This window comes from Chinchilla lanigera, unplaced genomic scaffold (genome assembly GCF_000276665.1).
Source record: "Chinchilla lanigera isolate Chin_1 unplaced genomic scaffold, ChiLan1.0 scaffold00069, whole genome shotgun sequence".
Classification (NCBI taxonomy): domain Eukaryota; kingdom Metazoa; phylum Chordata; class Mammalia; order Rodentia; family Chinchillidae; genus Chinchilla; species Chinchilla lanigera.
This window is the reverse complement of record NW_004955470.1, coordinates 44,862-64,775: the sequence shown is the minus strand read 5'-3', so window position 1 is coordinate 64,775 and position 19,914 is coordinate 44,862. Positions and strand designations below refer to the sequence as shown.

At 41.5% G+C, this 19,914-nt stretch overlaps 2 gene segments (V, D, J or C); both read left to right on the top strand.

Annotated features, from left to right (window-relative positions):
- The first annotated feature begins 10,490 nt into the window (after window positions 1–10,490).
- LOC102006119 lies at window positions 10,491–11,060 on the top strand. The segment is given in 2 exon segments: window positions 10,491–10,560; window positions 10,741–11,060. Coding segments are annotated over 2 exon segments (390 nt in total).
- A 7,682-nt stretch (window positions 11,061–18,742) lies between these two features.
- LOC102006449 lies at window positions 18,743–19,829 on the top strand. The segment is given in 2 exon segments: window positions 18,743–18,856; window positions 19,279–19,829. Coding segments are annotated over 2 exon segments (528 nt in total).
- Window positions 19,830–19,914: the final 85 nt, after the last annotated feature.

Here is a 19,914-nt window from a genome sequence, read left to right as displayed (position 1 = left end):
CTAGATGGCATCATGAAAGGCCTTAATTGTAAGTCAACAATGTATTGAAATGGGGGTTTAGTTTTACAGAAATCATAGGCAAGCTACCGTATATTAACACTTTTGGTGAAATACTAAAACGTGCTAGAAAAGCAAAAACAAAAAAGACAAAGGGGAAGCGAGAGGAAGGAATGAATGGAGAATGAGCTAATGGAGGAAAGATATGATGAGAAGAAAGGGAAACACAAACGGATGCTAACTTCAAGGCAAACTTTTGACTCTTGGAACAAATGTCTCTGAAATCCCAAGCTGCCTTTTACCTCAAGCTACTGCAGAACACAGGAAACACGTGAGATCCAGTTTCCACCCCCCACCTGTGGGAGGAAAGCTGGAAGACAGGTTAAGAATTCATTCTTTGAATGCTGTAGGACCTTAATTTAACCTGAGGATAAGAATTGTGAATCAAAGGGAAACTGCAACCTGTCCTTCCCACAACTAGGAACTAAAAATTGGCTCTAAGTAAATTGGGAAATGGAGAGAGAACAAAACAAGACTGCGTGCAAAATACAGGAAACTATAAAAGTTCAGAGAAGATTGGGCAAGTGTATATAATTGGCACCTCAGAGAATATTGTGTCCAACACAAAGTGTTAAACTAATCTCAAAACTTTACCATTAAGCCAGAACTAGTATTGACAACCAAAGTTGTGTTTCAGTTTTCCCACTTAATCAGTTTGGTCTGACCATTTATTTTGTTTTGAATAGATCATTTTCTGCAATATTTTTCTGATAAATAAACTATTGAACTCATACTCCAATTGAAGTTTCACTTAGAACTACTCAGGTACTATAATATGACAGAGAAAAATAGCCTGTGGTTTAAGGAAGTTCCTCAGCTCCAAGCACAAGAATATGAAAGATGGGTAAATCTGCCCAAATCCAGTCTTAACAAGTTATTATTTTTCCTACATCTTTGTTTAAATTTATAAATTGGCTTTCTTTCTGCTTTAAAGAGCATGAATTTCTTTCATTTCATTTATAATTACTCAATTTAAGCAGATAGAATAAGGTCTTAAATATCTAGAATATCATGTAAACATGACTGCTTCTCATAATTAGAACATACAGACTCAGACAATTAAAAATCCACATTTTATTTTATTTTATTTGTAATTACAGGAAACATGACAATATTTTTTACTTATTCTCATAAACTGAGTTTCCACAATGCACACTGGATGTGTTGATTCCTTGAGATATCATAGAAAACTGCAATAACATTTTGGACTGAAAGCAAAGTGTTTGTCTTTTCCCAGCACTGGGGACCAGAAGTCCACAGTGAGTCCCCGAGCAGCTCTGATCAAGCACCTTTGCCATAGTGATCACTTTGAATGGAGGCCCCGGAAAACGTCAGGCATAGAAGCATATTTTCCTCAAATATTAAAACACTTGCCTCATTCTGGCTCTGGCAACATGTGGAATCTCCTTTTGCTCTGTGGACCCATGACAGTGGATGCCCAATATCCACACAAAGGATAAGTAGAAACAGGAAGAACTTCTCTACGCTTTTCAGAAAAATAAAATGAGTATAAGATTATAAGTAGTTCTTTTGTGCAATGATCTCAAGGGAATTCTTCCCTTCAAGATGTTCTAATGAATCGGATATGAAGAGAAAGACATGAGTATGACAGAACACTCACCAATGTATAGAAACTAATTGCCAGAAATTTCATGTTCTTTTTTTTTTTTTTTTTTTTGGTTTTTCTCCGGTACCGGGAACCGAACTCACGACCTTGCGCTTGCCAGGCAGGCGCTTTTGCCACTGAGCTAAATCCCCAGCCCCCATGTTCTCTTACCTAAGGAATAATTTTCTCCAGGTGAAAAACATAGAATTTTTGCCCTTGCCAAGTCCTTTTCACTTGAGTGCCCTTTTTGTGCTTAAACAAAAGGTCTAGGAAAAGACTACACAGATCGTGTTTCTTACATTCTTCCACTGCACTTGGTAACAACAGATACCAGAAGCTGTTTGCTAGCTCCACACCGTAATCCTAATAGTATAAAACTCAGAAGATCAACGCTTGTGAGGTGGGAGCTGTGTTTTTCTCTTTCTAGGCAGAGAAGAGTCAAGCAGAGTGGTCTTTCCACTCCCACAGACTGACTTTCACACACACCACATGGTCTGGACTCTGGAACTGCCTTTAGGGGTTAGGGCAAGGTGTGCTGTATCTCCCCTACAGATCCCACTTTCACACTGTGGGCCTTCTGTGCATTGCTGCAGAAAATGTGGGTTTTGTTCCTATTGGCATTCCTCCAGACAGGGACAATGCTGTGCATCACTTGGTTCAAAAAGAGGCCTCCCACCCTGCTCTTGCCTCTCCCCACATGCTTGCATCCATCAGGGGATTTGCATAGTGTCATGGGGGGGGGTCATTTTTGCCAGTTCGACACAAAGGCTGTGCACTAACTTCGCTTGACTGATAAGAATTCTTCAGTTTAACTTCTCAACCTCAGGCTCTCTGCTCAGTTCCTGGGCTGCTAACACTCTGAAACACTGGTGAGGACAGAGGGAGATGAGGAAGGGGAATGGGGTGGGAGGGGGAGCTCTGGGGATGCACTGTTGCCCATGTCTGTTCCGTCCACATGTGAGGGGTGCAGGTCTCGTCCTCCAGGATGGGCGTGTGACATTCAGATCCATGAGAGGGAGGATGAATCCGGAAATAGCAAGGGCCTGGGATGTGGTGAAGGCTGGCACATAGAAATTGGGGGTGATATTTACAAATAAATCTAGGGGGTCCTTTTTCACTGCAAAACTTGCTCTCACTTAAACACTGAATTTTTTTCTTTATATCTCAAAATCACAAAAATAATTTAGCTTGAAATGTACAAATGACAGAAAATTATGAAAATGAACTAACCCTTCTTCACTATTTTGGGATATACTGGGTTATTGGGATGACCCAGAATCTACTCTCTCTGCCCATCACGACTGGAGACCCGGCCTCCATCTCCTGCCAGTCAGGCAGAGCCTCCAACATAGTGATGGAAGCAGCTACTCAAATTGCTTTCTACACATGCCAGGCCACCCTCCACAGCATATGATTTATAAGATTTTTAAGCAGCACTTTTGGGTCTCAGAGCGGTGCAGTGGCGGTGGGTCAGGGACAGATTATACACTCAGAATCAGCAGCGTGGAAGCTGAGGAGGTTGGAGTTTATTACTGCGTGCAAAGCCCAGAAGTGCTTCCCGTGGTGTTAGAGTCCAACACAAACCTCCTGCTGCGGCTGGACCACTGCTCTGGGGTGTTTCTTGTCTGGGGAGCAGCACAGCAGGTTGTCTGGGGCAGGAAAGGGGAAGAGGCTGATGCACTGAGAGCAACAAGTTGTCACTAAGGCCCGTATCTCACCGCCACCTCAGCTACGACCAAGCACAACCCGTCAATGGCTTTGTCACCTGCAGTGGCCTTGGCATGGCAAATGCGGCAGGAAAGAGAGACGACCTGGTGTCTGCAGAGTAAGTAGATGAGACCAAGTGAGAAGAGCCCATAAGTGACAAGGACCTGTGCTCTGGCGAAGACTGAAAAGAAAGGCGGATAGTGAGGGGGACTTCGCAGGTTCCTTCTGTGCCTGCAAATTCCAGGGATTTTATTAAACTTAGAAAATAAATCAAATAGGAAACATGCAAAAATGATTTTACTTGAAATAATGAATAAAAAGAAAATTATGTGAAAGGCCTATAACGTTTGTATTTAAACTTGTACTTCTGTCTTGTTACTTAACCAGTCACAGGGGAACCTCACATTCTTGTGAGTTTTACCTCCCAGAGAGCAACAAGGATCTCAGAGTAAATGGCCCCATAATTTGGAAGGAGAGAAGAAAAGTATCTACTCTGAATTATGCCAGGGCATCCTGTTCTTTAAAAAGGACTGTGCTCAGTAGAAACCAGTTACCTAGGGTTGAAAGGGAAATTAAAATTTTACATAAAAGCTTGCCAGCAATGCCTGCTAAAACTAGATGGACATGTCCAACAAGCCTGGACATTTCTCCCATTGTATAGCCATGCTTGTTTAACTGATGGCCTTGCAATGTAACTTGAGATGTTTAAACTCCCTTGGCAATCTTGGCAACCTGTTATGTCACTCAATCCTCCAATCATAATGCACTGAATTGGTCTCTGTACCTCCCTGCTTGCCCTCTGACTCTGAGAAATCTCTCAGTCAGGCTCACACATGTAATAAACTGCATCCTAAACCTTCTTGGTGCCATTTCTTCCTGTGTTCAGTCTGTTTTCAGGAACAGGGCAACTGCAGGGACTTATCAGAGCCTCCTGACTCACTGGTGCCCAGACTAGCAGCTGTCGCCCAATGCCCTCCTGTCTAACTCACCCGGAGACAGAGCCCCCTGAGTAAGCTGTTCGAGGGAGGGCTGCCTCAGGTCAGGGCACTAAAGCAACTGCAAGTCAGAGAATCAGAAGGACAGCAGAGACCGAGGTAGGACCAGGGATCCCGAGGGACGGAGACAAACCCACCATCCTACTTAGGGACCCAGCAACAGGCACTGAGAAATCCCTGAGACAGAACCACAGGGCCATGCAGTGAGTGTGACATGTGGGGTGCCAGGGTGGAGAAAACACCCTAAGCAGTGCCAGATCAAGCGCTCTCCCACCACTGTGCAATGCAACCCAGCTTGCATCCCTCAAATGCTTCTAAATTCCATGCAGGAGGGCTCTTTTCTCCAGACCCCTAAATACCACTAAATTTATAGGCTGCAGAGAGACTGTAAAGCTGAAAATCCTGGACAAGCAACCAGTGGAAGTGGAGAAAACAGTCCAGCTCCGTGACTGTAGAGATTACCTCCTGCCGGCCCACAGAAACCATTACACTCCTGGCCTAATTGGAACCGGCAAGAAGGAGTAAAGGGACAGAGAGAAGTCCTCAGAACGGCGTACAAGGGTGGGGTTCTCACCTCCTGCCTGACCACCGGGGACCAGTGAGGTTGCCAGCCACGGGGAGGCCGAGCAGAACCCGGACGAGACTGCGCACAGAGCACAGGCAGCAGCGCGAGGGAACCTGGCTGAGGAAACAGCAGACCCTGCAGCAGAATCGCAGCTGGGAACCTGTTTGCCTCCTGTTAGTGGGAGCAACGGTGGGGATCTGTGCGAGTTCGGAGGTCACCAGCAGCTCCCAAGCATTGCAGCCTAACACTAGTATTTCCAGTGTGCCTCTGTGTGTGTGTGTGTGTGTGTGTGTGTGTGTGTGTGTGTGTGTGTGTGTTTTCTTCTTCTTTAAACTTGATCTATTGAGTGCCAGGCCCTTGTATACTTGGCTCTGTGGTTCTACCTATTTGTACAAATCCACTGTTGCTGGTAAAGCTCCAAGTAGTTACATCACATGTGCCCCCTTCAGAGGGTATTTCTGGATGCTATCTAATCTCGGTTGGATTTTGGTTCAGCAGCTGGATATGCTGTCCCTCTCTCTTTTATCACCTCCCATCCACAATCTCATCCTTTCCTTACTGAATTATTTTCCCCTTACACCTTCTCCTATCTATCAGCTCTTCCATCTTAGATTTTGTACTTATTTTTGCCTCTCCCTTTCTACCTACTCCTCTCTTTTATACATAAGCCATTAAGAGTAATCTGAGTGCCATAGAGTTTTAACACATCACATTAGGCTCCTCCTCACCAAGGGTTGTTTTATAGTGTTGCTGATATAGTATTAGTTGGGTCATGAACTGTGCTCCACCTCCTTCTTTCTTCTTTCAGGATCTACTTAGGTCTCTCCCCCATTCTCTTACCCCTTCCCCTCCCCTCACACACTGCACAGTGCCCTCCTCCCCATTTTTTGTATATAGAACCCGGTATTAAACTTAGTCTTTCTGGTTTATTCTATTTTAGGGGGCATGTGAGGGGTATCTGTTTATAAACAACTGCAAATGAGTTTTAAATGTGGTTTTCTAAAATGTTTTACAGTGGGCTGTCAAGTTCTCCTTCACCAAAATTTGTTACCTAGGTTTTTTAACATAGGTTTTCTTCCAGTTTATAAATTGGATGGAGTCTCTGTAAAGACTGCACTACTTTTGTACGCATAAATCTTCCCCTTTCCTCCTTTCCCTCTACTCTCACATGGATCCTGTCAAATCCCCCTTCCCTCTCCCCCTTTTTATGCATTTAAAAATAATATCATCAAGCACTGATTTCTTCTCTCAGACTTTGTTTCTTTTCAGTCTCCTGTTTCTCTCAATTATTCCTCTTTGATTTATTGTTAAATCCTTTTTATCTTGTATCTTAGAGGCTTTTCTCTACCGTTTCTGATCTTTTGTACTCCTGGGTTATTGTAAGGGCACAACACTTGATAAACTACCTCTGCATTATATACATATATATGATTGGTTCTTTGCTGGCAAATATTACCAGTAACTGTCCTCTGTTTGCAGTTCAGGGCTAGGAATCTCTACCAGCAGTTCTTTCTAGCTCAGCTCACCATTATTCCCTGGCAGTATTAATGAAAAACAAGAAACTGAATGCCTCAAATTTTTATAACTTCCCTAATGCTATCTGACAGGCAATAACGTGGAGGAAGTATCCAGGAAAAAACTCATAAAGATAATGGCTCAGTGTTTGAGATCAAAAAAGAAACTGCATACAATGTTCAATGAACTGAAAGAAGATGTAAATAAACAGATGAAAGTTTTAATTAACAAGGTGCTCAACAAGCTTAAAGAAATCAGGGACAACTGCTTGAATTGAATAAGACAATTCAAGATACAAATGAACAGGGTAGAAAAGAATTTATGGTATTAAAAAAAAAAAATAAAGCACAAGTCCTTGAAATGAAGAACACAACTAAAAGTCAGACTGGTAGACAGGACCAATCAGAACAGAAACATCAGAATTTAGGAGAAGAATGATCCAGTCAATGACTTAGTGATTCTCCTTGAAACAACAAAAAAGAGAAGTTGATCTGAGAGCTCACAGATGCCTCTACATGACACAACTAAGAATTGTGGAAGTCAATGAAGGGCTGCAGAGGGAAGGAAAGGTATAAAAAATTTATTCTCCAAAACTACTGCAGAACACTTTCAAATCCAGAGATTGAAATGACATCCAGATAATAATGCATTTAAAACTCCAAGCAGATATGACCAGAAAAGAATCTCTCTACGACATGTATTAGAAAAATCCAAGAACATCAGAACAAAGAAAGAATACTGAAAGCCATTAGAGTGAAATATTAAGTAACATATAAAAACAGACCCATCAGAATAACAGCAGATTTCTCAACACAAGATTTAAAGTCAGGAGAGCTTGGAAGAGTGTATCAAATCCAAAAAGGAAAAGAAAAACAAACAAACAAACAAACACTTTCAATGCACGTTATAACATCCTACCAAAACATCTTTCAAAATTTAGGGAGAAATAAAGAATTTCCACAACAAAGAGCCCTTTAAGAAACTCATGACTAGTAGATCAGCACTAAAAAGTGAGAACTCAATCAAAAGGAAAAGATAAAGAAATCAGCAACAGAAAATAAAAGTGCAATGACAAGAAATAATGAATATCATTCAGTAATAACTCACAATGTAAATAGCTTTACAAACAATATTTTCAGGGTCACAGACCACAAAGTCAGAGATTCCAGGCATTCATAAACAAATGGAGGGGCTGGGGATTTAGCTCAGTGGCACAGCACCTGCCTGGCAAATGCAAGGTCGTGAGTTTGATTCCCAGAATCGGGGAAAAAAAAATAGATATTTAGATTATGCATGAAAACAGTAGAAATTATACAGAGCAACAGGTTCCACCTAGAATGCAGATTTGGAGGGTTATAAAAACATCTTGAAGAAATGAATTACAAACAAAAAAGTGAAGGAAACAAAACAATATCATTAACCAACCATACATAACTGACATCATGGGATATTTTGCAGGCAGTGTAAATTGTACAATTGGTCTTGAAAATTTAGCATCTTTGGTAATATTCTTGATAAAATACATGTTTGATTTCATTAATATGAGCTCCCCTTTTATTTTGCTTTCAGTAGATAACACGCTACAAATTCTTAAAATCTGATTCAAATTTTACCCAAGACTGTTCAAATATCATAATGTAACACAGCCCAACTGTACATGGATCCAGAAACTACTTCATTTCCCAGGACAAGAATATGAAAGCTGACTGAGTGTGTCCGAGTTATTTTCCATCAAGTTCTCCTATCTTCTCTACATCTTTGTGAGACTAGAACCTTGCTGTGTGCCTGTTTCAATGACCTCCGGCTCATTTTCTTTCATGTTACTCGCCACTGTGAACTCAGGTTAGACAGATGAAGAACAGACTCCTAAGAATCTAAAAATGAGGAAGTGAGAAGAGTTAAGATGTGTCACGCACATGTTCCAGTTCCCCACAATGAATGCAACCGTCGTGTGCTGCAAAAGTGCATGGATAAAATCTTACACAATTTTAAAAGGAACAAAAAGCAAATCAGAAACACCAGACATGTAATCATATCACCTTTTCAAAGTGCTCACAGAGAACGTAAACACTCAGAAGAGAAAGACATCCAAGCCAGATCACACATGCCTGTCAACCGTGAATTCTGGGAGGCTGAGGCAGGAGGATGGCAAGTGTCAGCCTAAATTGACCAACTTATTGACTTAAGGAGACCTTATCTCAAAATTTTAAGAATACTAATAAAAGGGGCTGGGGATACAGCTTACTGTGAAGGTTATGGGTCCAAACCCAAGTAAAGGAGAAAAGAGGAAGAAGGAGACATAGAAGAAGGGAAGAGTGAAATATTTGCAGTGCTGCAATTATAATGAAGGCAAACATGAGAGGATATTGATTTTCCCACAAAGCTTCTATAGTTTTGAATGGATGAGCTGGAGTTCTTGGACTGTCATTTAAAACAAAATATCATAAACTTCAGGCTTTCACAGCAGGGTTTCTCCTCATGGCTTTGGAGGAAGCAAGCTGACATTAACGTCCCTGAGCAGATCCGACCCAACACACTTCCTTAGGATCCTCTTGGCTGAAGCTGGTCATTCATTTGAACGGCACAGAAACACTGAAAAGACCAGATTCAGTCCTGATGTTCTAAATAAGGAATCTTCTCTTAAATAGGGATTGTAAGCCAGGCATAGGGGCGCACACCTATAATCCCAGCACTCTGGTGGCCGAGGCAGGAGGATCACTGAAAGTTCCAGGCCAGTCTAAGCCACATAGTGAGTTCAAGGCCAGTCTCAACTCTGCAACAATGCCCTGTCTCAAAAAGTCAAAGTTGATTAATTAATAAAATATGGACTGCTGCTAGGACAATAAAAATACATATGAATAGGATTTTTTCTAATCATTTAGAAAACAATAGTATAAAATTACACCTCCTTCATTCTGTACAATACTTCAATTCTTCCCTTCATTCTATTCAAGTCTTCCCTTAAGAAATATTTTTATTAATGTGCTGTGTATGGGGATGTATATACAGATTTACATATTTACGTATGGATACATACATTTACATACAAGTATGTTTATTAGGATTCACACTTAAATGTGTATAATTTGATACACAAACGTGTGGAGATAAATATGACAGATTATTCACAAATTTGAAAAGGATATCACCAATTGTATATTCATTACATGAAGCATAACTTGGTCAGCTTTCCCCCTTGAATTCCATAAGGTTATAGGGTATTTATCTGAAAGAAGCACACATTTTATTCCTGCTAATTTCTTTCAACATGAGAGCCTTAATCCAGTTTAATCACCATATTCAGGGAAAAAAATTTCTAACGTGCTTCTAATACTCATAAAGTTCACATGGAAACAGTAGTGGCCAAATCTTTACCAGCTCCACTCCATGCTGCTGGTGGTGGAAATCTCTGAAGATCACCATTTGTGAGGTTTTTTTTTTCCTTTCAACCTAGGGAGGAGGTGGAGCAGGGTGGGCTTCCCCCCCCCCCCAGAGACTGATCTGAACACATATGTGCATGCCCTAGGGTCTGCATGCTGCCTTAGGGGACAGGAACATGGCAGTCCTGCTCCTGCGGCAGATGCAGAATCTCCCATTGGGGTCCTCGCATCCACTGCTGCAGATAGCAGGGACTTTATTGGTTCCCTCCAAATGCAGAGCATATTTTCTATCACCCGGCTCACAGGAGAGGCCTCCTGCCATGCCCTCCACTCTTTCCACACCCCTGCACCCCCCCAGGCAATTTGCATTTTGTTCCTCAGGGAGGAACTGCCTATGACACTCAGAGATAAAGGCTCAGCTCTCAACTGGCCTTGAGTGATTAGGACTCCCCAGTTCAGCTTCTCAAAATGAGGCTCCCTGCTCAGCTTCTGGGGCTGCTGATGCTCTGCCTCCCTGGTAAGGACAAGGGGAGCTTAAGAGGGGAGATGGGGTAAGAGGTGAGCTCTGGATGCCCTCTGCTGCCCATCTGTGCTCAGAACACAGTGAGATGTGTGCACTTGGCCTGCTGCATGGATGTGGGAGGGCTGGGCCTGCAGGGGTGAGGATGATTCCAGAGGGAACAAGACCTCTATTCTCTGATGATGACTTTACACAGAAAGACAGGGATGATGCAGGTGAACTCTATGGGTTTCCTGTGGCTCCTTACCTAGGGGCCCATTCTTAAAATTCAGTGTTTTTGTACACAAGTCAAAATGACAAAAATAATTTAGCCTGATATATACGGAAAAGGGAAAACTATGAAAATGACTCACGGGGTTTGTCCATGATCTCACACTTGTCTGTCATCATTTTAGGATCCACAGGAGATATTGTGATGACCCAGACCCCACTCTCTCTGTCCGTCAGCCCTGGAGAGACGGCCTCCATCACCTGCAAGTCCAGTGAGAGCCTCGTACATAGTGATGGAAAAACCTATTTGAATTGGCTGGTGCACAAGCCAGGCCAGGCTCCACAGCGCATGATTTATGAGGTTTCCAACCGGGACTCTTGGGTCCCAGACAGGTTCAGCGGCAGTGGGTCAGGCACAGATTTCACACTCACAATCAGCAGGGTGGAGGCTGAGGATACTGGAGTTTATTACTGCTGTCAAGGTACGAACCTTCTTCCACAGTGATACAGTCCTGAACAAAAACCTCCCTGCCTGGAGAGGCCCAGCTGCCCTCGTGCACTGCTGTGCAGCAGGGCAGAGACTCTCCATCCCTTGAGAGGAAGAGGTTGAAGAACTCGGAACAACAAATTCAACCAGAGGCCTCCACCCAGCGCTAAGAGTGAAGAAAACAACAGAGCTGCTAGGACCTGTGCTCCAGTAGAGATGCTATCCTTTTGTTTTGGGGGAGAAAGCTTTTTTATTATTATTATTTTGTCATTCACATGAGAGATGGGTGAGTCTTACCATCAAATAAAAAATTACAGCATTGGGAAAATATCGCTGACTTACCCAGGATGAAGAGTTTGGGTTCAAATCCTTCTCTGAAGTGACTTCCATCCCTCCTCCACAGGGAAGAACACTGCTGGCCCAAGAGTGACATCTTCCAGCCTTAACTTACCAGGATGCTCAAGTTTTCTGGTTGCAAATGGAGACATCAGCTCACACAAGAGTCTACTCAGCACCACATAGCATCAGGACCTTCATGAGCACACAAGACTAAGGTGCGTCAGCAACGCCGGTGACGTCGCCAAAGCTAACTCCTAGCAGGACACCTGCTGAGGCCATGGGATAGATCGTGCACCTGAGCCCCAGGCCAAACTCCAGCCTCAGCGTTTAATACTGTCTATACACCGTCCCCATTTGTACAAGAAAGGATCATATGAACCCTCTTTTTGAAATTTCTATGAAATTATAATTGAGAATATTGTTCAAGCCAGTGCTTCACATCTCCCATGAAATGCCCAGGACAGAAATGATCTTCAACATTGGTACTAGAAAACCATTAGGCAAACAGCTGGGATGAGAGAAAGGAGAAAAAGAAAGAAAGAAGGGAAACATACACATATATACAGAAGGATAGCTGGGATAACTGTACTGCTGTTGCCTTATGCTTTATTGAAAGGAGTAGTTAATGCTTAAATTTTTTGACCAATTTTGCATGCTTATATCTGATAATCTGGACAACTAACGAAGACAACAATATGCACTATAACAATCATTGGTGAATTCCTACCAGCTTGTCTAGTGAAGTTCTGTATCATTTCTAATGTTTTTATTATTTTTTATTCTCTTTAATGGTTTGATCAATCTTGCATTCTTACAGCTGGTAATCTGAGCAACTTCGTTTATGATAACAATACGTAATATACCAACCACTGTTAATTCCTATGATTCTGTTTTGAAACCCTGTATCAATTTTATTGTTTTTGCTTTGTTTATATTGTTATTTTGTTATTTTTGTTTAATTCTCTTTAAAATAAAAAAAATCTTTAAAAAAAGGAAACCATTAGCCAGATATAAGAACAGGAATTTTTCCCAGATAAGTAATGTGTAACTTATTATTGTTGTCTTTCTATTTGCTTCCAAGAAGCTCAGGGCTAGAGAATATCGCAGAACTTTTTTCTTTTTAGGAAAGTGGATAGGGGTAAATTTTACATTTATGAAAACCACACTCTCAATATATATTTATATTGATTTTGACACATGCATATCTGTGTACCCACAGTCATTTTCAGGTTATAAGAGAGATCCAGCATTCGCAGACATGGCGGGAGCCGGCCGACATCTCAGGCAGAATCAGAGTTGAAGAGGTCCCTTCTGGGCTCTCAAGTATGGGCCTGGTTCAATTGCCAGACAGGGAAATGGTGCATTGTGGAGGGCTAACACCATGATTAGTAATGATCCTGGCCAAGTATTCATTACATATTCCCCATTAATCCAGTGGACACAGGTGAGCACCAAGATGCAAATCCGATCTCATCAGGATCCAGGGACGACAAGACTAGTAAACAAGACTGCATTGTTACAGGAATACCACAGAATCCATGAATAAAACTGTGATTCAAAGAGACAAGAAACTTCTCAGAGAATTTCTCCCAGTGATCAGTAGATTGCTATTGGACAAGGAATTTATGGCGAGTTAAGCTCCATCTTCCATTAGTACTCACCAAGATGTATAAGAGTTTATGCGCCGTAAAACCTTTGTTTTTAAATCTTCTATGGGAAACAAAGAGGTTGCAACCTAATACTCCTGAATTAAACAGTGCACTCCACAACTCCATCCTTTTTCATGACATCTGGGAAATTGCAATAGGCCAAGTTTTTTCCTTTAGGAAAAATCCACCAAGATCATGACTATTCCCAGGTAAAGTGTAGGAGGAAAGAAAGAGTTGGAATATAGGGGCTGTTAAAACCTATGATGTTATTATTGGTCTTTGGGACATCTTACAACATAAATACAAAAGAGGCCCCATTTTAATACCCTCTCATAGTTTTTTCTGGGTCATAATGAGCCTTCCTTCCCTGATGTCATGAGACACTGGTAGATATGGTGAAAGCACGAAGACATTGGTCACGTTTTCAAGTCAGAAATAAAGAAACTTTGCTGAGGCACTGGGCATGAGGTGTGAAAGAAAAGTCATACCAACAATTACTCTAGCATGCGTTGGGACCTGAGCCACAAGAGAAATTGCAATGATGCTTTCTGACACTGGAAATGGGGCTGAAAGCTACTCTAGCATGCAGACGGGAATCAGGGCTTGGATTAGAACATATTAGAAATTTGAAGAGCTGCCAGACTTCCAACTTGCAGTGTCCTAAGGCTGATGCGCATGTGGAAGTCTGGATGTTCGGGGAAGTAGTCTGAGCTGGGGAAGCAAATGTAGGGATACAGGGTGAGACCAAGAGACAATCAGTGCAAACAATTGAGGGCAGACTGGGCTCTGGCTGGTTACTCAATATGCAGAAGTCAGTACATGAGAAAGAACCAACACTGGAGCCTGGGATGGAGGGGCAGCCAAGGATGGAATTCAACTGACAGTGAGAGGTCCCAGAGCTGAGACAATATGTCAAGAATGTCATTTTAATTTACAAATGTAAAATTAAAATGATAAAGAAAAAAATATATGTCCTTTAGATGTGAATGCTGCTAAGTGGCCCAAACACTCTTTCACATGTAGGATCACAGGCCTCCCTGGGCACGTGGAGAGTTTGGTAGTAAACTTTTTGAAAAACAGGTACTTGCTCCACTCTTTGCAATGAACTGTGAGCTCTGAGAATGGTTCTGATAAGAAGAAAGAAAAGAATTCAGTGTTTCATGTAGGTCAAGATTTTCTTTATGGCCTAAATTGTGTTCTATTTTAAAGAAAGTTGTGCATTCCAATGAAAAGAGTGTGTATTCTGCAGCTATTGGATGAAATACTCCATAGGTGTCTGTTAAGTCCTTTAAATCATTTCAGTTTTGTTGTTTCTTTGTTGATATTTTTGTCCAGAAGATCAATCTATTTGTGAGAATGATGTCATAAAATTGCTCACTATCACTATATGGGGCCTAGTACTTTCTCTATGTCTCTGGTGCTTGTCTTATAAATATGGGTTCTTCAGAGATCATTACCTATATATTCACAATTGTTGCAATTTTTTGATGCATTGCTTCCTTTAACAATAGGTACTAACCCTCTTTGTCTCTTCCAAGAAATTTTCACTTAAAATCAATTTTGCCAGATATGAATATAGCTAAGTAATTCAGTTTGTTTTTCTGTTCCATTTATTGGGATGTCGTTCTCTATTCTCTCATCTTCACTCAGTATATATCTTTGCTGCTAAGGTGCATTTCCTGCATATGTCAAAGATGGATCTTGTTTTTTCCATCCAATTGTAAGTATGCATCTTTAATTGGATAATTCAAATATCCACACTGAAGGTTATGACAATAAGCTGTGCGACTGTGCTTCTGATTTCACTGTTTTCTTTCTGGTTGATTTGGATGAGACATATTGGCTTATTTCTCACTTATTCATCTTATAAACTGCATGGTTTACTGAGTTAGTTATGTCTTATTCCTTTCTATTTTTATTTGCTTTTCTATTGTTCTAGAAAGATTTATTCTTTCCTGGATCTCATGACTGTATTTATCTTTCTGCTCTTCTTTGTGAAGGACTTCTTCAAGCATCTTATGTAATGCTATAATAATGGTGAAGAATGTCTCTCATAATGTCCTTATTTTATTTTCGAGACAGGGTCTCACTATGCAGTTGAAGCTCGTGTGAACTCACTGTGTAGCCCAGGCTGTCCTCGAAGTCACAACAATCCTCCTGCCTCAGCCTTACAAATGCTGGGACTGCAGGCATGTGCCACCCAAGCTGACTCCTGCCATATTACAAAACTGGCAGTAGTCCAGAACTACTCCTGAACACTGAGAGAGAAGCATCAAGTCACTTATAAAGGCGAACCTATTAGATTTCTCAGCAGCATGTGTAAAATCATTAGTGTGGTTAATAATGGTATTTCATATCCTGAAAAATGTAACTGAAAACCTAGATTACTGTATGAAACAGTGTTATTCTTCCGAATTGAAGGAGAGTCAGCTTGGGTGGCACATGCCTGCAGTCCCAGCATTTGTAAGGCTGAGGCAGGAGGATTGCTGTGACTTCGAGGAGGTTCTTTTCTGGTCATATCTACTTGAGATTTAAGTGGTTCCTCTTTGGGGATATTCACACCTTTCCCAAGATTTGGGAAATTTTCTGCTGTTATTTACTGAGTAGGTTTTCTATGCCTGTGACCTATGTCATGACTCCTTCATCTAAACAAATTGTTCCTAGATTTGGTGTCAGTCGTGCACCAGAGGGTCTACCTCATATGTGCTGCTTATAATATCTTAGTCTTTTCTTCAGTACTGTCTGAATGTGATTACTCATAGACCTTGTCCTCAGGCAGTGATATGATTTCCTCCACTTAATCCGGGCTATGAGTGAGGCTTTCACCTGACTATTATATTTTACTTATTGAACTTCTAGTAACACAAGGTGGAGAAACCACACAAAAGAAAGAACTAAAAAGGGGAACGAGACACAAGCAAAGAAAGAAGGCAGGGAGAGAGAGGCAGGAAAAGGGTGAGAAAAGAAGAGAAAAGACAAAAAGAAATGATAAATTTGGAATGTATTTTTAATTTTTTCTGACAAAAACATGCATGAGCCCCTAAGTCACTTTTATCCTGAAAGGATAAAACACACAACAGACGTGGAGCTCCAGGCTCCAACCTGTGCATGGGCCACATAGCACAAGACTGGGCCAGAATTCGCTCTATGGGGTTCCGGTGGGGCCTGAAATTAAGATAGTTCAGAACATCTCTGTCCTAGTGAAGTATACAGAAAAGACTTGATAGAAATACCCTTCCCACATCTACTTTGAAGTTAAAGGGGAGCTCTAAGTACATTGGGAAATGAAGAGGTAAAACGACAAACAAGATTTCCTTGAAAGCAAAGGGTGCAGACCAAGGGTGCCAAAGATTTACACTCCAAAAATGTCTGCTTTAGTGAGACTGAATACTTCCAACCTTGAAACTGGTTGAAGATAGCCTTGTTGAGGAGGTGCCCAAGTAAAACTCCTCTGAAGGAGGACACCACCATGCAAAGTCCTCAAGAACACTCACAAATAATATTTGAAGGTCCACAGACAATAAAGTCAGAGACTCTTGGTATGAAATATTGAATAGACAAAGTGACTCGAATGAAATTATTGGAGAGCAAAGGGCTGGTCCCAAACTTCTGATCTGGTACTTATGAAAAGATGTTGAGAAAATAAATTATAAACTTGATATTATTTAAAAAGTGAAAGAAAATAAAGAAAAAAACATTGATCAGCTGTATAAAATTGCCATCTCAAGATATTTTACATATACTGTGAATCACTTGATTCATCTTTATTGTCAAGCCAAAAATATTAATGGCAAGTTAATTTGTGTTTTAATATTTCATTAAATCAGTGTGATATCACCTTTTGTTTTACTTTCTGGAGATTATGTGCTGCGATTATTTTCTTAGGTATGAAATATTAGAATAAATTTTTATGATCTGTTGTAAGTCTCACCTAGGACACTGGGATACTTAAATATAACACAGTCAAACTGCATGTGGTTTTGAAAACTTCCTAATTTCCAAGGACAAGAATATGAAAGCTGACTAAATGTGCCCAAGTCTTATGCTAGCAAATTGGGGTCTACTCCTACCTTTGTTACATTTTAGAACTTTCCCTTCAGACTACTCCAATGAGATGAAATTTTATTTTCTTTCATTGCACTTAATACTGCTGATTCATGTGAGACAGACAAAGAACAGGACCTTTGGATACAGACTAATTCAATAAGGGAAATTTTCAACTTCTTGAAGTGTTTAGAAAGAACATACATGATCGGAAGATAAAGTCACCCAAGACAGATGGTGTGCACCTGTAACCCCAGCACGCTGGGGGCTTAGGGAGGAGGATAGAAAGTTGCAGCCCAACCTGGACAACTTAGCAACACAGTGAGACCCTGTCTCAAAATCAAGGGAATAAAAGGAAATGGTGATGCAGCTCAGTGTGAATATCCTAGGTTTAATCCCCAACACACACACACACACACACACACACATACACACACACACAATGATGATAAATACATCCAAAGAACTTTTTATTTATAATAAAAGTATACATTACAGAATCTTTACTTACTTATTTTTCTACAAACACACTTTCCAAAATGTATAAATGGTACACTGTACCTCCAGGGCTGTCATAAAAAATACCACAAATTTATAGACTGATAGCAGCATGACTTCATTCTCTCACAGCTTTGGAGGAACTCTAAAATTGACCCACTTTCCATAGTAAGCATCTTAGATAAAGCTCAGGACAATGTCAATCACTGGTTCAAGTTACACTGAGACATTCCTTAAAAGACCAGAACCAATCATGATATTTTAATATTTCTAATATTTCTTTAAACTATGGACCATGGCTGTCTAATATCTATTACAAGAAAGATTAGATATGAAATAGATGACTTATGGTGATTCAGAAAAGAGTAGCATGAAATTATCCCTTGTTGATTTTGCATGGAACCTAGAGCAATCTTTCCTTAAGAAAACTCTTCATAATTCTGGTGTGTGTGTCATACATATGTCATCTATATGTATCCTGATACACCACATGTCTACATGGAGATAGGCATGACCATATATTTACCAATTTTAATATCTACTTACCAGGAACTTCATATCTATTATGTAAGGCATTTTTTCTCCTTTTCCTCTTCCCTTCAAAAGATTTACTGCTCTCCAGGTGGAAGACAGATTTTTTTTCCCTCTATACCATATTCTTTTAATTTTAGTGCCCTTATGTTATTTACTTTCCAGGTCAAGGTAAAGATTATTTCTAATCTTGTTTCTGAATGGTGATAGCTCATCTGGTTACATCAGAAGGGCTTCACTGCTCTGCTACATCCTGTTAATGCTAGAAAATGCTAAGAATGAGGAGTCATGCAGTGAGAATTGCTTCTTTCTCTTCAAGGAAGCTAAGAGGCATGAGATTTCCCTTCCGAGAATTGGACCTGGACACGCTCATGTCCTAGGGACTCTAGTCCTGCCCCGGATGGTCAGAGACATGAAAACCATATCCGTGCTGCAGACCCAAAATTTCCAAGGGGTCCTCGGACCCACTGCTGCAGGCAGCATGGATGGAGCTCTATTGCTTTTCCTCCAAACACAGAGGATATTTTATACCATGGGGCTCACATGAGAAGCCTCGCCAGGCTCCTCACTCTTTCCACACCACCGCACCCACCGGGGAATTTGCATTTTGTCCCCCAGGGAGGACCTTCCCAAGCACGTGTGAGATAAAAGCTGGCTCTAACTTTGCCTTCACTGATCAGGACTCTTCAGTTCAATTTGTCAAAATGAGGCTCCCTCTTCAGCTCCTGGGGCTGCTCCTGCTCTGGATCACTGGTAAGGACACAGGGAGATGAGGAGGGACAAAGAGTGAGATTGTGAGTTCCAGGGTCCCACAGCTGCCTGGGTCAGTTCTGTCCATTTGTGAGATGTGCAGCGCTGTCTTGAAGCACGCATGAGCGAGGCGAGATCAGTGAGTGAAGGATATTCTTAAAGGACTAGGACCAGGCCTCTAGTGAAAACTTCTACATTTCTAGCATTTTCTAGCATTAACAGGAAATTAGCATTGTGGAAATTAGCACTGTGGAAATTCTAGAGGGTTCCCTGTCACTAGAAACCTTGGAAGCTATCTCAAAATTGAAAGTTTTCATTGTATATTAAAATAACGTAATAACTTAGCTTCACAATTTAAAAAAGGGAAAACTATGGAAATGGCTCATATTTGTGCATGCTCTCACACTTCTCCTTCATCATTTTAGGATCCACAGGAGATGTTGTGATGACCCAGACCCCACTCCTGTCCATCAGCCCTGGAGAGATGGCCTCCATCTCCTGCAGATCCAGTCAGAGCCTCCTCTATAGTGATGGAAACACCTATCTGCATTGGATGGTGCACAAGCCAGGCCAGGCTCCTCGGGGCATGATTTATCAGGTTTCCAACCGGAATTCTGGCATCTCAGACAGGTTCAGTGGCAGTGGGTCAGGGACAGAGTTCACACTCACCATCAGCAGGGTGGAGGCTGAGGACGCCGGAGTTTATTACTGTTGGCAAGGTTCACATGCTCCTCCCACAGTGATACAGCCCCGAACACAAACCTCCCTGCCTGGGGAGGCCCAGCTGCCCTCGTGCGCTGCTGTCTGGGGAGCAGCACAGCAGTCTGTTCTGTGTGAGAGGAAGAGGCTGAAGAACTCAGAACAACAAGCTGCAGCTGAGGCCTCTGCCCAGGACAGAGAGTGAGGGAGACAACAGGGCTGCGGGGACCTGAGCTCTGGTGAGGACGGGACACAGAGAGAGAAGGATCGAGCTGCTTCCAGAGGTAACTTTGGACCTTAAAACTTCTGTTCTTTACGAAACTCAATAAAACCAAAACAAACACACAACAGTGAATGTAGCG